This window comes from Falco rusticolus, chromosome 7, assembly GCF_015220075.1.
Source record: "Falco rusticolus isolate bFalRus1 chromosome 7, bFalRus1.pri, whole genome shotgun sequence".
NCBI lineage: Eukaryota > Metazoa > Chordata > Aves > Falconiformes > Falconidae > Falco > Falco rusticolus.
The window spans coordinates 29,274,984-29,287,893 of record NC_051193.1 but is presented as its reverse complement, the minus strand read 5'-3'; the positions used below and the strand labels follow the sequence as shown (position 1 = coordinate 29,287,893).

General features: G+C 47.1%; 1 protein-coding gene across 2 annotated transcripts in view; it reads left to right on the top strand.

Moving 5' to 3' along the window:
• Positions 1 to 412: 412 nt before the first annotated feature.
• The window catches only part of JAG2 (jagged canonical Notch ligand 2), a 72,603-nt gene continuing 60,105 nt past the window's right edge, over positions 413 to 12,910 (top strand). Inside the window, exons 1-2 of one of the 2 annotated variants that reach the window (XM_037395656.1) lie at positions 413 to 516; positions 1,105 to 1,428. In XM_037395656.1, the coding sequence (XP_037251553.1) occupies positions 1,195 to 1,428 (234 nt within the window). In that variant the 5' untranslated portion in view covers positions 413 to 516; positions 1,105 to 1,194. Of the gene's footprint in view, positions 846 to 1,104; positions 1,429 to 12,910 lie in introns of both variants that reach the window. The other variant, XM_037395655.1, reaches the window with a different exon arrangement.

The window sequence follows — 12,910 nt, the reverse complement described above, 5'->3', positions numbered from 1 at the left end:
TGTGCTTGCATCACACGTGCTCCTCCGTGCCTGCACACGCGTGCACCCTGCGCAGTTCTGCATGAGTACGGACGTGTCCACGGCCAGGGGCACGCCCACCCCAAACACCCCTCGACAGCTGTGGGTGCACGCATCCCACGGACGCCTCCTCCGACGCTGCGGGTGCGCGCACACCCTGCGCGCTCCTCCGGGGCGGCGCGCGCACGCACCCCACCCACCCACTCACTCACACGCAGCTGCGGGCGCTCCCCACCCCGCGTGGGTGCGCGCACCCCGCGCGCGCTCCTCCGCGCCCGCGGGCGGGCACCCCCGCCGTCCCCAGGGCTGGCGGACCCCCCGCTGCCGGCAGGGCAGGGCAGCGGCACGGCGGGGCGGGGCAGGGCAGGGCGGGGGCCGCCGCCGCCGCCCGCCGCCCTTTAAGAGCCGCGGCGGGAGCGGCGCTGGCCCCACCCGCCGGCCGCGGGGCCGGGCCGTCCCCCTCATTAATATGAAGGCGGCGGCAGCGGCGGCGAATGGGTAATGAAGCTGTCACTCCGGCACCTACTTGTTGGGTGTCCGCGGAGCCGAGGCGCACAGAGGGCGAGCGGAGCCCGCGGGAGGGGAGCGGCGGCGGAGCGCTCCGGGCGGCCCCGCCGGCAGCCCATGCCCTGCGCCCCCCGGCGCGCTGCGGGCGGCTCCCCCGCCGCCCATGCCGCGAGCGGCCGCCGGTCCGTGGCCGGTGGGCTCGGCGGGCTCCTCTGAGGCGGCCGCGCGGAGCAGCAGGCATGCGGGGCGCCGGGCGGCGGAGCCGGGCCCCCCGCGCTGCCGCGCTCGGCCTGGCGCTGCTCCTCGCCTCCTGCGTGCAGGTAGGGGGGCGCGGGGGGCTGCGCGCCCGGCCGCGGGGCGCCGCCGCGGCACGTCTCCCTCCTCCCCGCTCCGCGTCCACCTTGCGCCTGCCCTGTTTATAGAGATACCGCGCCGGTGCGCGTACGCGCCGCCGTGGCGGGGCTAGACCCGCGGCCGGCCGAAGTTGGAGGGGGGGGGCCCGGGGAGCGCCTCCCCGCAGCCCCGCGCCCCCGGCCGCGGTAGTAACGAGGCTGTCTCCCCTTTGATTTTTATTTTTAGGTGTCCCGGTCCACGGGCTATTTCGAGCTGCAGCTTAACTCGGTGCGGAATGTAAACGGCGAGTTGTTCAATGGGGAATGCTGCGATGGCATGAAAAGCCCCCAGAACCAGGACTGCACCCGGGACGAGTGCGACACTTACGTGAAAGTCTGCCTCAAGGAATATCAGGCCAAGATCACTCCGGTCGGACCCTGCAACTACGGATTCGGATCTACCCCCGTTCTCGGTGGAAATATTTTCTATTTGAACAGCAACAAATACTCCCATCAAGGCAGAACCCCCGAGACGGGCAGGATTGTTATTCCCTTTCAGTTTGCGTGGCCGGTAGGTTGATGATCGCGCTGTTATCGCCCTTTTTTTGTGTGTGCCTTCCGCCCCCACCCCCGTCGGTGCTGCAGCGCCTGCCCGCTCCTCCGTTAAGAAAGCCGGGCGAGCGGCCGGAGCGCAGCCCGGTCGGGGCCGGTGGAGCGGGGCCCGGGGCTGGGGGGGGCGGGGGGGGGGGATGCGCAGCTCTCGGCCCGGCGGAGGGGCCGCCACGGCCTGTCTGGGGGCTGCCGGCGGCAGGGGGCAGCTGCGGACTGACCGCGTGACGGGCGCCCGAGCAGGCTGCAGGTGCGGGGAAAACCGGAGAGGGGGCTTGGGGTTGGGGGGGGGGGGGGGGCGGAGAGAATCCCGCTGAAAGCCGAAGCCCGACGGCAGCAGCGCGCCCCGGGGCCGCGGAGCCCCCGCGGCTCTGCGCAGCGCGGGGCTGCCCCCGGCAGGGGGCGCTGCCGGGCGGCGCAGGTGGGGGCGCGCGGGGCGCGTGCCGGGGCTCGCGAAGGGCGCGAGCTGCCGCCCCTCCCGGGGCTCGGGCGGGGCCGCGCGGCGGCGCGCGCGGGGACCGGAGGGGCGGGAGCCGCCGGCGGTGGGCGTGAGGGCTGGGGCGGCACCCCCGCCCCCCACACACCTGCGCAGGGCCGAGCGCGCCGCTCTCCGCCCCCCGGGCGGCGGGGGGAGGCCGGGGCTGCCCCCTCCGGAGCGGAGCCCTGCTCGGATCCTGTCACAGACCGGCTCCGGGCCCCGGCTGGTGGCGGCGGGAGCTGCGGCCGTGCGGGACCCTGGTGCTGCCCCCGGCCCGCAGGATCCCGGGGGGGGCCGTCACTCGCCCCCAGTCCGCTCCCTCAGCCCCCGCCTGCCCGAGGGGCGCGTCCCCGGGGGCTGCAGCCGGCGCTGGGCCCGCTCCCGGGGGCCGGGGCGCTGCCCTCTGCCGCTCGGGGGTGCTGGGCGCGGGGGCCGGGCTGGCGAGCGGCCGGGCCGGGCTGCAGGCAGGTGGGCTCCTGCAGGGAGCCTCGCGGCTGCCGCTCTCGGCCCTTCCGAGTGGGCCGCGGGGTGCAAGGTGGCAGGTTGGGAGGCACCGGGGAGCGGGGGTGGTGCAGCGCGCTGGCTCAGCAGGGGGGGTGAGTATCGGGAGCCTGCGGGTTACCTTTGGCACCTGGTGACTAACGTGAAATGGCCCTTGCCGGCCCCTCCCGGCAGCTCGCAGGATCTCTGCTGCCTGCCAAGCTACTGCTAATAATGGCCAGGGACAAACCTGCCCACTTGTATTTCATGCTAAAGGAACCCAGGCCGTTTAAAATCACTTTCTGTGCTACCAGGGACCCTCCAGCCTGATGCTTGTGCACCTTATATTAAGAACTGACTGCTATTTGAAGGTAGGGGCTTTGCAGAGGTCAGATGATTGAAAAAAATGGTACAACCGATAAAAATCTCTGCACAGAGGCACTTGCATTCTGGTTGCCAAGCTGGGCAATTTCTTTAATTGCCTTTGTTGGTCCTGTGGCCTGTTGAGTTTGGAAGCATTCCCGTTAATAGATATAGCCAATACCATAAAGACAGGGTATTCAGAATTTTGCTCTGAAGTTATAAGATCAAAGGGAAAATGCTTTCTCCTATTTATCGACCATTTAGTACAGGCTTGGTGAAATCATAAACTCCTCTGTAGGAGATTTTGGTAACATTAGCACCTCACGCTTTATAAGTTATCTGTGTGAGGAAGTAAAGGTAACTTAACTCATGCTTTTATTTTGCCAGTTTCTAGTATTGCCACTTGAAACAGGAGAGTTTGATCATCCTTGCAATGCAGGTCTCCAAGCCCAGCCTACTTTGGGTTTTCTTTGTTGGAATAAGCACATTCTAACCTTGCAGCTGGATATTGTTGTTCTATGCTCATCCAGTCCTAAGAAAGGCCTGTTTGACCTGCCTCTTGCAGGTAAATGGCCACAGCATCTCTAGCATATAGTACCCTGTCTGTTGCTGTTTCTTGTATCATTGCCTCCAGTGTTTTAAAGGACTTGAAATATTTGGTCTTTCTTTCTACTGGTTGTGTTTTTTGCAGCTGTTGCAAAGCAGCCAGTAATTTATTTATATAGTGCCACTGCAGTTTAGTGGGTGGCTGGCTGATTTTTGGAAGGTTTACTCAATACTCTCCCTGCCCACCCTCGAGTCTAAAAATAAGGTGTGGAGTAGCTGTACTTTTAAAAACAGTCCCTGTATTGCAGTCTGTGGATGCAGTGATGGAAAAAAGTCCCTCCTGTACGTTGTAGTTACATCTTGAACTTTGGCTATGCAGTCTGTTGATGGGGAATGCAGCAGCATCTTCGTCACAACTGTATGTAAGCTGTACAGACCCTGCAAGGAGAGGCTTAATCGTAATGCTAGTGTAACGCAACGGGTTTTTGAAGTAGATGGAGTTAGATGGTTAGGTTTCAGCTCCCTGGGGTAATTTAAAAATATTCTTTTTATACTCAAGTTTGCAAACAAGAAACGCCAATATAGACATAGTCTTTTGTATGACACACACACACACCACACACCCCCAGTAACGAAATGAAATTAATGTTCCTGTATTGAATGTGCTGGGAAGGGAAAAGACTAAAGAGAACCAGAAATTGCATCCTTCGCTTTTGAAACAAATCTGCCTTGGTGGTGGCAGTGAGTGAAAGACTTACTTCAGTAGTTCTAGTTTGGATTTGTAAGACTGCAAAATCCAACCCTAATGAAAGCCAGAATTGGTGTATGTGGGCTTCTTACTGAACCGCATCTGAATACCTCCCTCACTTAAGGAGAATAATGTATTAGTGTATACATTGCTCGAGGGAGGTTTTCTTGATGTCTGTTTGATATTGCAGTGTCCTGAGCTAGCAGTAGCTGTAAGGCAAGTAGTATCTTGAAAGGTGTTTTTTTGCCTTGGTTTTGTCATGCTGATTTTTTCTTTTTTAAATTTTACATGCTAAAACTTCAAGATGTGAACAAGGTATCTCTTCTGTAAAGCTGCAGTACCAGAGTTCAGTGGCTTCCACTGTTTGATACAGTGTCAGTTATCCAGTTTATTCCTATTTCCTGTCTTTTTTTAATATCATTTGTCTGATCTCTGATTTGCAAGAGGAACTTGGGATATTGCCAAAAAGTTCTTAAAATTGCTACCTTGGGATATATCATCGGCAATCTGGCAGTGGGAGAGGCTGAGGAACAGCTAGAACAATACAGCTGTCTTCTTTACCCACCTACCTCACATTTTTTTCTTTGCCTCCTCCTGTAAAACTTGAAGCTCATTTGAGATTGTTAACAAACAAATGATACAATTGAAATTTATGTACAACTTTAAAACAAAAAAGACTGAAGAATTCAACTAGCTTTGAAAAAGTGATTCTGATCACTTACACAGTTTAGGTTCATTAGTCTTGAGCATATTTTTTTTTTCTACCACAAAGCTGTTTGTTCAGACACTGACGCTGCAGAAATACCTTGTGCAGCAATGTTTATCAGTAATGATTAGGTTATTGGCAGGATTTTAGATTTGGGTTTAATTGAAGGCTGCTTCTGAAGATGATGTTTTAAAGTTATAGATGTTCTGCTGGATGGGGTGTGTGGAACCATTTTTCATGCTCCTTCACAAGATGGCACGAAATGGAGTTGTGTGTGGGTTTTTTCCTCCACCCTGTTCCTTCCCTCAGGGAATTCACAGCTTTTCCTGCACCATAAATATTGGTATGCCATCCATTACTTCAGTTAATTAGTCACATAGAAGAATTGTTCTGACTAGTTGTGGATGTTGAAATCATGTATTACAGTATACATCATTATCTCCCCTCAGCTCCTCTGTTTTTGAGATTCTAGTGTGACAGTCAGTGCAATATACGTATGAGTACAGTATACTCAACTCCACAGGTGAACTCCAGAGTTCAAGGCCTTGGAGGCAAGTAACGGAGACCAGCAATTTCACTTCTTTCTCCTTGGTGCTCAGCTAGGACTCTGTGTACCTGCCTGAAGTAGGGGTCATAAGAGGTTCAGGCAGTCCTCGCAACTTGCTTGGATAAAGAGTGCCTTCCCCACTAGAATGTGTGCAACTGATTTATTATTTTTGTAAGCACTGATCTTGTGGTTTTTTTCCTATTTATAGTGTGATTATAGCACCTCTCTAAACTTCTGAAGGACTGTTAATTTTCAGGTAGATAAGAATTTGTGAAAGTACATAAATTTAATAGCCAGGCTCTGTGTGAGTTTCATCCATGTGCAGTCCATGTGTGAGTCTCATCCACATGCCTGGAAGGGTTCAGTCTTGATCTAAAACATACACAGACAGGAGCATGAACCATCAAATATGTAAAGCTGTTGAGAGGATAACTTGGCTGCAGTGGTAAACGTTGAATTTCTTAGAAAGCAACCCCTCCCCTCCCCTGCCAAAACCTGAGCAGGAATGCTTGACCTTACAGCTTTTATTACTTAAAGGGTACAGTGTTGTGTTTGGCACTTTCAGATGTTGTCTGTTTCAGTACAGGATTCTGCATCAAGTTCTCTTGGTCCTTCTACGTTGAAAAAACAAGGCGGTGAGGTTCTGGAAGGTGTCTAGCCGTGAAGTGCATTATCTGGGATCCTTGTTGCCTGTAGGGAGCTTGATAGCCTGACTGTAGGAAATGCTCTTGTCTATTTTTGTTTGGCTGGTAGATCTACAGTTGGTCTACCTTCTGTCTTAACACAGCCATCACTGCTCAAGATCGGGATCTTGAGGCTTTGTGACAAAAATATCCTGGATTAATTACTCTGTGCTCCCTGATAGAGGAAACATGCATCCTGTCAGTGTGAATGACAACCAGTTGTGACAGGTATGCTTCAATTAGGCAGGTTAAAGTTAGGGCATTTAGCACTGGAAAAGGTACTTGTACACAACTGTACCTGAGGAACAGTAGGTACGCTTTTACCATGAAAAAGATCAGAATTTTACAAATGAAGCATTTTCAAGTGATACACAGCAAGCATTACCTCTAAATAGTTGTACTTTGTTCCATTGAAACTCCCCTTAAAAAAAACTAAGTGCATGCAAACACAATCCCACGTAAGACCTGAGGGCAGGGAATAAGAAGAAAGAGCAAGATCTTATGCCAAAATGTAAAATTGACCTGGTGTAGTGATGGGTTGTAATGCACATGCATCCCACCTCATTAGCAGAGGAAGTCAGCATGGAAAAAATAATGTAGTTGATAGCCATATATTGATGAACTACATAAATGTTTAATGTCTTATTTGCCAGCAGCCTAACTTTTTTTTTTCGTTCCCCAGGGTGGGGAGGGCTCTGCTGATAGCACAAAACTTCCTTTTTAATACTTGACCACTTCCCTACCACCTTGAACTTGGTGCTTGCTTACTGACTCTGCCCGACTGGTTTGTCAGTAGTCTCCAGGACTGCTGTGGAGCTGCCATGCCAAACTGTTTCTTTTTTTTTTGACAAAACGCCTGCAGTGCTTGTGCTCATAAAGCTTTGCCCTGCCTGTTGCAATTCATGGACAGCTAGGTCGTGGGTCAGAAAATGTGGATCGGTGTTTCCTCAGTCTTGGGGAAGTAGAGGGGGAATCTTACGCTTTCACCTGCTCAGTACTGTGTTTGCCTTCAAACTTTTCTCATGAGAAATGAAAGGCTGAGGTTGGGGGAGTGGTTTATTATATAAATGATATCCCTTTAGTTTCAGGTGACATGAATGCAAGGAGTAGCTTTTGGGGTTTGTTATGCTCTTTCTTAAAAGAAGCTAATTGGGTTAGAGACTGACTTTAGCAATGCTGGGCAGTGACAACTCTGGTTGATTTCAATAGCAGCTGCAGGTGTCACCTCTAAAAAAGAATCAAGGCCTTAATGGTGAGCACTTCAGAACCCCTCTTTGAAAAAGGGATTTATTATTGGCATGCTGTGTGTGCCAGCAACTATTTGCAGCTTGCCCAGAATAGAAAGCCTAAAGACTTAAGTTTCATGTAACTATAGAAAATCTGTCTTCTAATTTTAAGCAGAAATGTTCTTTGCACTCTTAATCTTTCTTACATTGATGTTGCTAAACCTAGAATTTCATGTGTCTTTGAAACAAATATGCCTCAGAGAACAGTATTTTGTTAACTATTTAAGCTTTTGTACCTTATAGTTCGGGGGGGCTTTTGAATGTCACAGAGATGGTCAGATAGTAAAGAACACTTCTATTTATACTCCTTCAAAGCTTCCTTAAATAAACACTTGCTTATTTATTGGAAACACTGAGGCTGAACTCAAAACTTGAAGACAAACTACCTTACCTCCCAGATACTGAGAGCAGAGCGCTTATACACCTCTCACCAACTTTCTAATCTTTATTCCAGAAGGTACTCCAGCCAGCCTATCTGTGAAATGCTACACTCTTGGCCACACAGCTGGTGTGGGTATTAAATCTTTGACTGAAAATGGAATAGGTATTAAAGCAGTCGGGATTACTCTTAACACTAGAGGATGTGAGCTGGAAAAGAGGGTGAGGTAAAAACAGAGCATGTTCCATGCACCACAGTGTGATAGAGACTTTGTGCTACTGCCTTTGGGCACTTTGAAGAGGTTTCAAAAACTGTTTTCTCAAAAAAAAAATTGCATACAAAAGGTCTAGTAAAGACATGACTACTTGTAGCTTTAATCTTAAACAATCAGGTTTATCTTTAATGTAATTGGTTAGGGTGACACTATAATTGGTTGTTTTTATACCAGACGTGATGTTTGGCCCACTTGGGCCTGTTCTGACTGAATTGTAGACTTTCTGAGCGATCCTGTTGAAGTTCAAGGAGATCTGTTGGTGTAGATGTTGAGAAGCTTTGTTCTAGAAGCTACCTTCTGTGTTTGATGCTACTGCTTGCGTTCCTTGCACAGGTCCAGCTGGCATTGAGTTACTGTTAGGGTTCACTGTTTATCACCACAGAAGCTGCAACGAAGTAAGTTTCTGTCAAACAATAAATAAGGCAAAACTACTATGTTTTCCGGATGTAAAAAAGCCAAAGTGGTGTAATGCATTTTTAATCTTTGTCATTAATTGGTTGCTACAATTTTTTCATTTATGAGAAGGATTATTTTTGAGATGGACATGCAAGGTAAATGATAATATTAAATTTTTTTAAAACCTTTAAAATTACTTTCATTTGTGCTGCAACTGTGGGCTGTCTGGCCCTTCTTAAGCAGCACCATTGGGTCTCTGCATGTAGGCGAGATGAGTGGAATTCATCCTTTCTGTGTAGTTTGACTCCTTCATTTGTTTTTCCTGTAGTTGTTGCTTTGTGTGAGTGTTGGCTCTGAAATACATGCTATGAACATACTTTAGAAACTATTCTAAGTTCATAAAGCAGCTATGATCACATCATATACTTAGTCACCTGCAGAAGCTTTAAAATACGGTGTGCCTGAAAGCCTCCCTTCCCTCTTCTGAAAACAAGGCCAATGTTTTGTCAACTCTGTGTGGGTCCTATTTGCATTGCTTGCTCTGGTTCAGAGCTGCTCAGCCTACTGAAGAGAATAAAAAGGGAGGGTCACTTTCCTGCTAGCACACCAATTTACTTTCCCTTGGTCCTCTCCAGTTCTAGCTGCTAGTAATCCTCTAATCTGGAAGGAGTTTGGGAGCAGCAATTTGGAAGCTACTTCAAAGAGTGAGGAATAAGGATATACTGATGTTGCTTCTGGCATATTAATGCTTAGCCAGATGCTTATCCAAAGGGTAGTTGCCACTGTTCCTTGGCAGTAACTCCACCATTCTTTTCCTCTTCAGCACTCTGATATGTGTTTGGGCTTCTTGGCAGAAAGCTGCTCTGGCTTCTGGTTCTGAGTGTCTAAAATTGGTTGATCTTTGGCTGGAGGTGACCACTGGCAGTACTGTCTGCCATAACCATTTGGTGGTTTTCGAGCTGCATCTTCAATGGTTGCAAGCAGGAGGCAGACATGTGGACTGACTGCGCCCCATGCCGCTGCCCCCAGGGTTGGGATATGAACCAGTAGGGGTGGCTGAGACCATCTGTGCTAGGTCCTGTCAGACAGCTGCTGAACTTCCACCTCCCATGGGTTGTGGGACCTTATAGCTGCTGCCTACTCCTGCTCTACACCAGGCAGACCTGTCAGGAGGGAGAGAGCTGAAGAGAGCTGTGTGATGGCTGTCATGCAGATCATCTTGAGTTATGGAGGAGTGGCTGTCCCTGATTTAACCATAGACTTTTGGTGCCTTTGCTTACTGTATAAGGAAAAATACTTTCTATAAAACTTAATCTTTAAGACTGCTGTCTTAAATGGAGACTGTCATATGTCTGTTGATACTATGGCAGAGATGCTAGACTAGGACTGAACAGCTGAGTGTTTTTTTCAATTACTCAGATGCCTTTGGCTTTTTTTTTCTAGTCTGATGGCTAGAGTTTTGCTCAAAGATACTTAATTTTAGAAATGCAATGTGTTTGACATGGTAGATCTCAGCATCACCAGATTTAAATACCATCCAGCGTTGAGGTAAATGCTTCCTATTAACCTGAAATATCTTTACTTTTGCTTTTGCTATTAAACATTTTTCTTGTAATTCTATTCAGACAATGTTTTACTGTTGTAAAATGTTGTTGTTTAAGACTTGAGCTATAGCTTATGTTCCCTTATTAAACTTTGTTCCCAAGGTGATTTTTTTCTTAGACTTGTAGTTAACCTTTATTTTGTATAAAAAGGAAGAACATTAAAGGTCCATTTTATTAATTGCTGTTTCAGATACTAAATAAAGTGTAAAAAGTGTATTTGACATGAAGATCTGCTAGTAAGTGCTAAGAGGAACTCTCAGCTGAAACACAGAGTAAGCATGGATCTTATCTGTGGTTGAAATGACTGCTCCTCAATAGCAGTGACAATGCTATATTAGGTGGAAGGGGCAAGGCATTTCAAGGCTGAATTACAATCTTAGTCTCACTTGATTAGAGCTTGCAGAGGTTGCTAAGAAACAACCTAATAGTCCTTGAGTAACCAATTATATGCTCCTTGGACAGACGCACAGGTGCTTATTCTCTGAAGTTTTGCTGGGTTTTTTGTTTTGTTTTTGTTTTGTTTTGAAATCTGAGATAAGACTGGCCTATTAGTACGTAAACTGTAATCTGTTTACATCCGGCTTCAGGCTTGAAAGTCCTTATTTTATATATATATATTTATATATTTTTCCTAGCAGGATGTGTTCTGGTAGTTTTTGTGCAGTTTGCTACTATTTGATGATTATTATTATTATACTTAAATTGTTCTTGCAATGACTGTTCTACTTCCAGGTAGTCCACTAGGTCTCGAGTCTCTCCAGTGCTTTCTAGTACACTGGACATATTGGCTTAAGTAACTTTAAGCATCTAATGTTCAAATTGGATAAATCTTACGTTTTCAGACTTTCAGTGACTAGCCAGTATTAATTAATATTGATGCAGTGTCCTACAGCTGGTTGAAAAATGCTAGTTTCAGGTAGAGCTAGCTTTCTTTACTCCTTCAGAAGCAGTTCTGTACATGCAAATTGTAGTAAAATACCACATGAGCTGGCAGTTAACCTAAGACATCATACAGGATTCTTTCAATCTTTTTTTTTTCCCTGAATATGTATAGTTCTGTTTACAGCATTGTAAAGTTTAATGTCTACTTGAACACAATGTAAACTTTTAATGTTAGAGGTCCAGGGTTTCAGTGGAGAACTTAAGTTCTAATTAGGGAGCTTGTTCATACTTGGAAGGCTTGACTTACATGTGCTTTAAGCAGTAAGTTGAGAAATATGTAAATAGCTTCATCATTGATCTGCTCCAATCCAGACTGAAGTACAAGTTTTTTAGGGTGTGCAGGCTTTGGAACCACTTACTGTTCTTCCTATTCATTGAGGACAATTTTAGATAGCATTGGTCTGGTAACCTGTACTACTGCTTAACAGCCTTTAGTGGCAGTTCCTTTCTCTTATATAATGCACAGATAATAATTTTTTTAGGTGCTCTTTATAGTTCTAATTATGTTTTACTTTGCAATAAACATGATTTTCCTTATATCGCAACATGGAGTTCTTACTGTAACTGGCTGCATGGAATCACTGAAGTCTAGAAGTCAGGCTGTGTTTACTTGCAGTATTAAGAGCAAGTATAACTACCTGCTGCCCCTCACTAATAATTGGGTTTTGTATGCAACAATGAGCTGATGGCACCTCCTGTGTTGGTAATAAACTGTTGTGTAAACCATATGTTTATATATAGGCCTAAAATGTTTTAATGTTGTATTTGGCTGTTGGAGACCTTTGTTGGACGAGACTATTTGTTCCTATGGTTCATCCACACAGACCAGCACTTGCTTCTATTGGAAAGTGAGGAAGGGAAGGAGGTAGAGAAACTGGAATATTTAGACTTGCATACACACTTAAGATGTTGGTTGTCAGATATTTAGTGCTCCTGCATTGCCTTCTCATGATTGCTGTTAAGCTGTGGTAAGTTCACTGTTGTGTGCTTTATAGCTTGCAGTTGCTTTGCATCTCCTCTTGCTCTGTGAGAGGTGAAGAGTAAAGTGGCTGCTCAAACCTAGCTGGTGACAATTCTTTAGAGGTTAACTTCCAGAGTTCAGATTTTTTTTATTTTAACGCTGCATGTCCTGGACTTAAAACTGTACTGTCAGGTCATAATTGTCATAGGGTCTAGACAGAACAAATTGTTGCATGTCAACAGATCTTCTCATGCTGTTTGTATCTACTCCCAGGCCACTGCAAATGTAAGGTAAACAAAGTAACCTTTAGCTGGCAGGAAAAGATACTCTTGACTTGTGGCAGCTCGCTCTCAATGATAATTTTGGTTGTCCCTACCGAATCCTGAAAGTCCAGCCTAAGGGCTTAGTCTGTGAAACTTCAGCTTGCCAGGAGTCTGGAGAATACAGAACATGCAGAAGGAGTCAGTGGCAAATAAAGTATTAAAGAAACTGAAAAGTATTCACTAGTACATATTCATGAGTTATGAGTCCAGCTTTGGACTAGCAAAATTAGTCTCCAGGGTTTTTTTAATGTTAGTTTGCTTTATGTGGCTTCATTCTATTCTCCATTGATACTCATCCTTATGAGGAAGGCTGTAATATTGGTACCCACCAGAGAAGTAACTAGGGGTCAACAATGAAATGAACGTAAAGTTTTGCTGAGATGATCTCCCTTTCATAGCTTCCGGATCCATGTCAGTGGGAGAAGGGAAAAAGTAGAGGAGCACTCTTAATTCACTTGCTTAGAGTAAATTTACAGGGCAAGTGCCTGCTTTCAAAGGTTGTTCCATGTACTTTGCTACACTTAAAGCTTTCCTTCCAAAAATGTGTCAATTTGTGGGTTTTGCCTGCTTTGTGGTAAAAGAAAGCTATATCAGATCCCTTCCAGTTTATATTAATCTCAAAGATATGGTTTTATATTAAAGTTCTGATGCTGCTTTGTTATGATGAGATTGATCAGGTCTTGGTTTTTATATATTCAAATAGGTATCTTTGAATTGTAGGCTACATG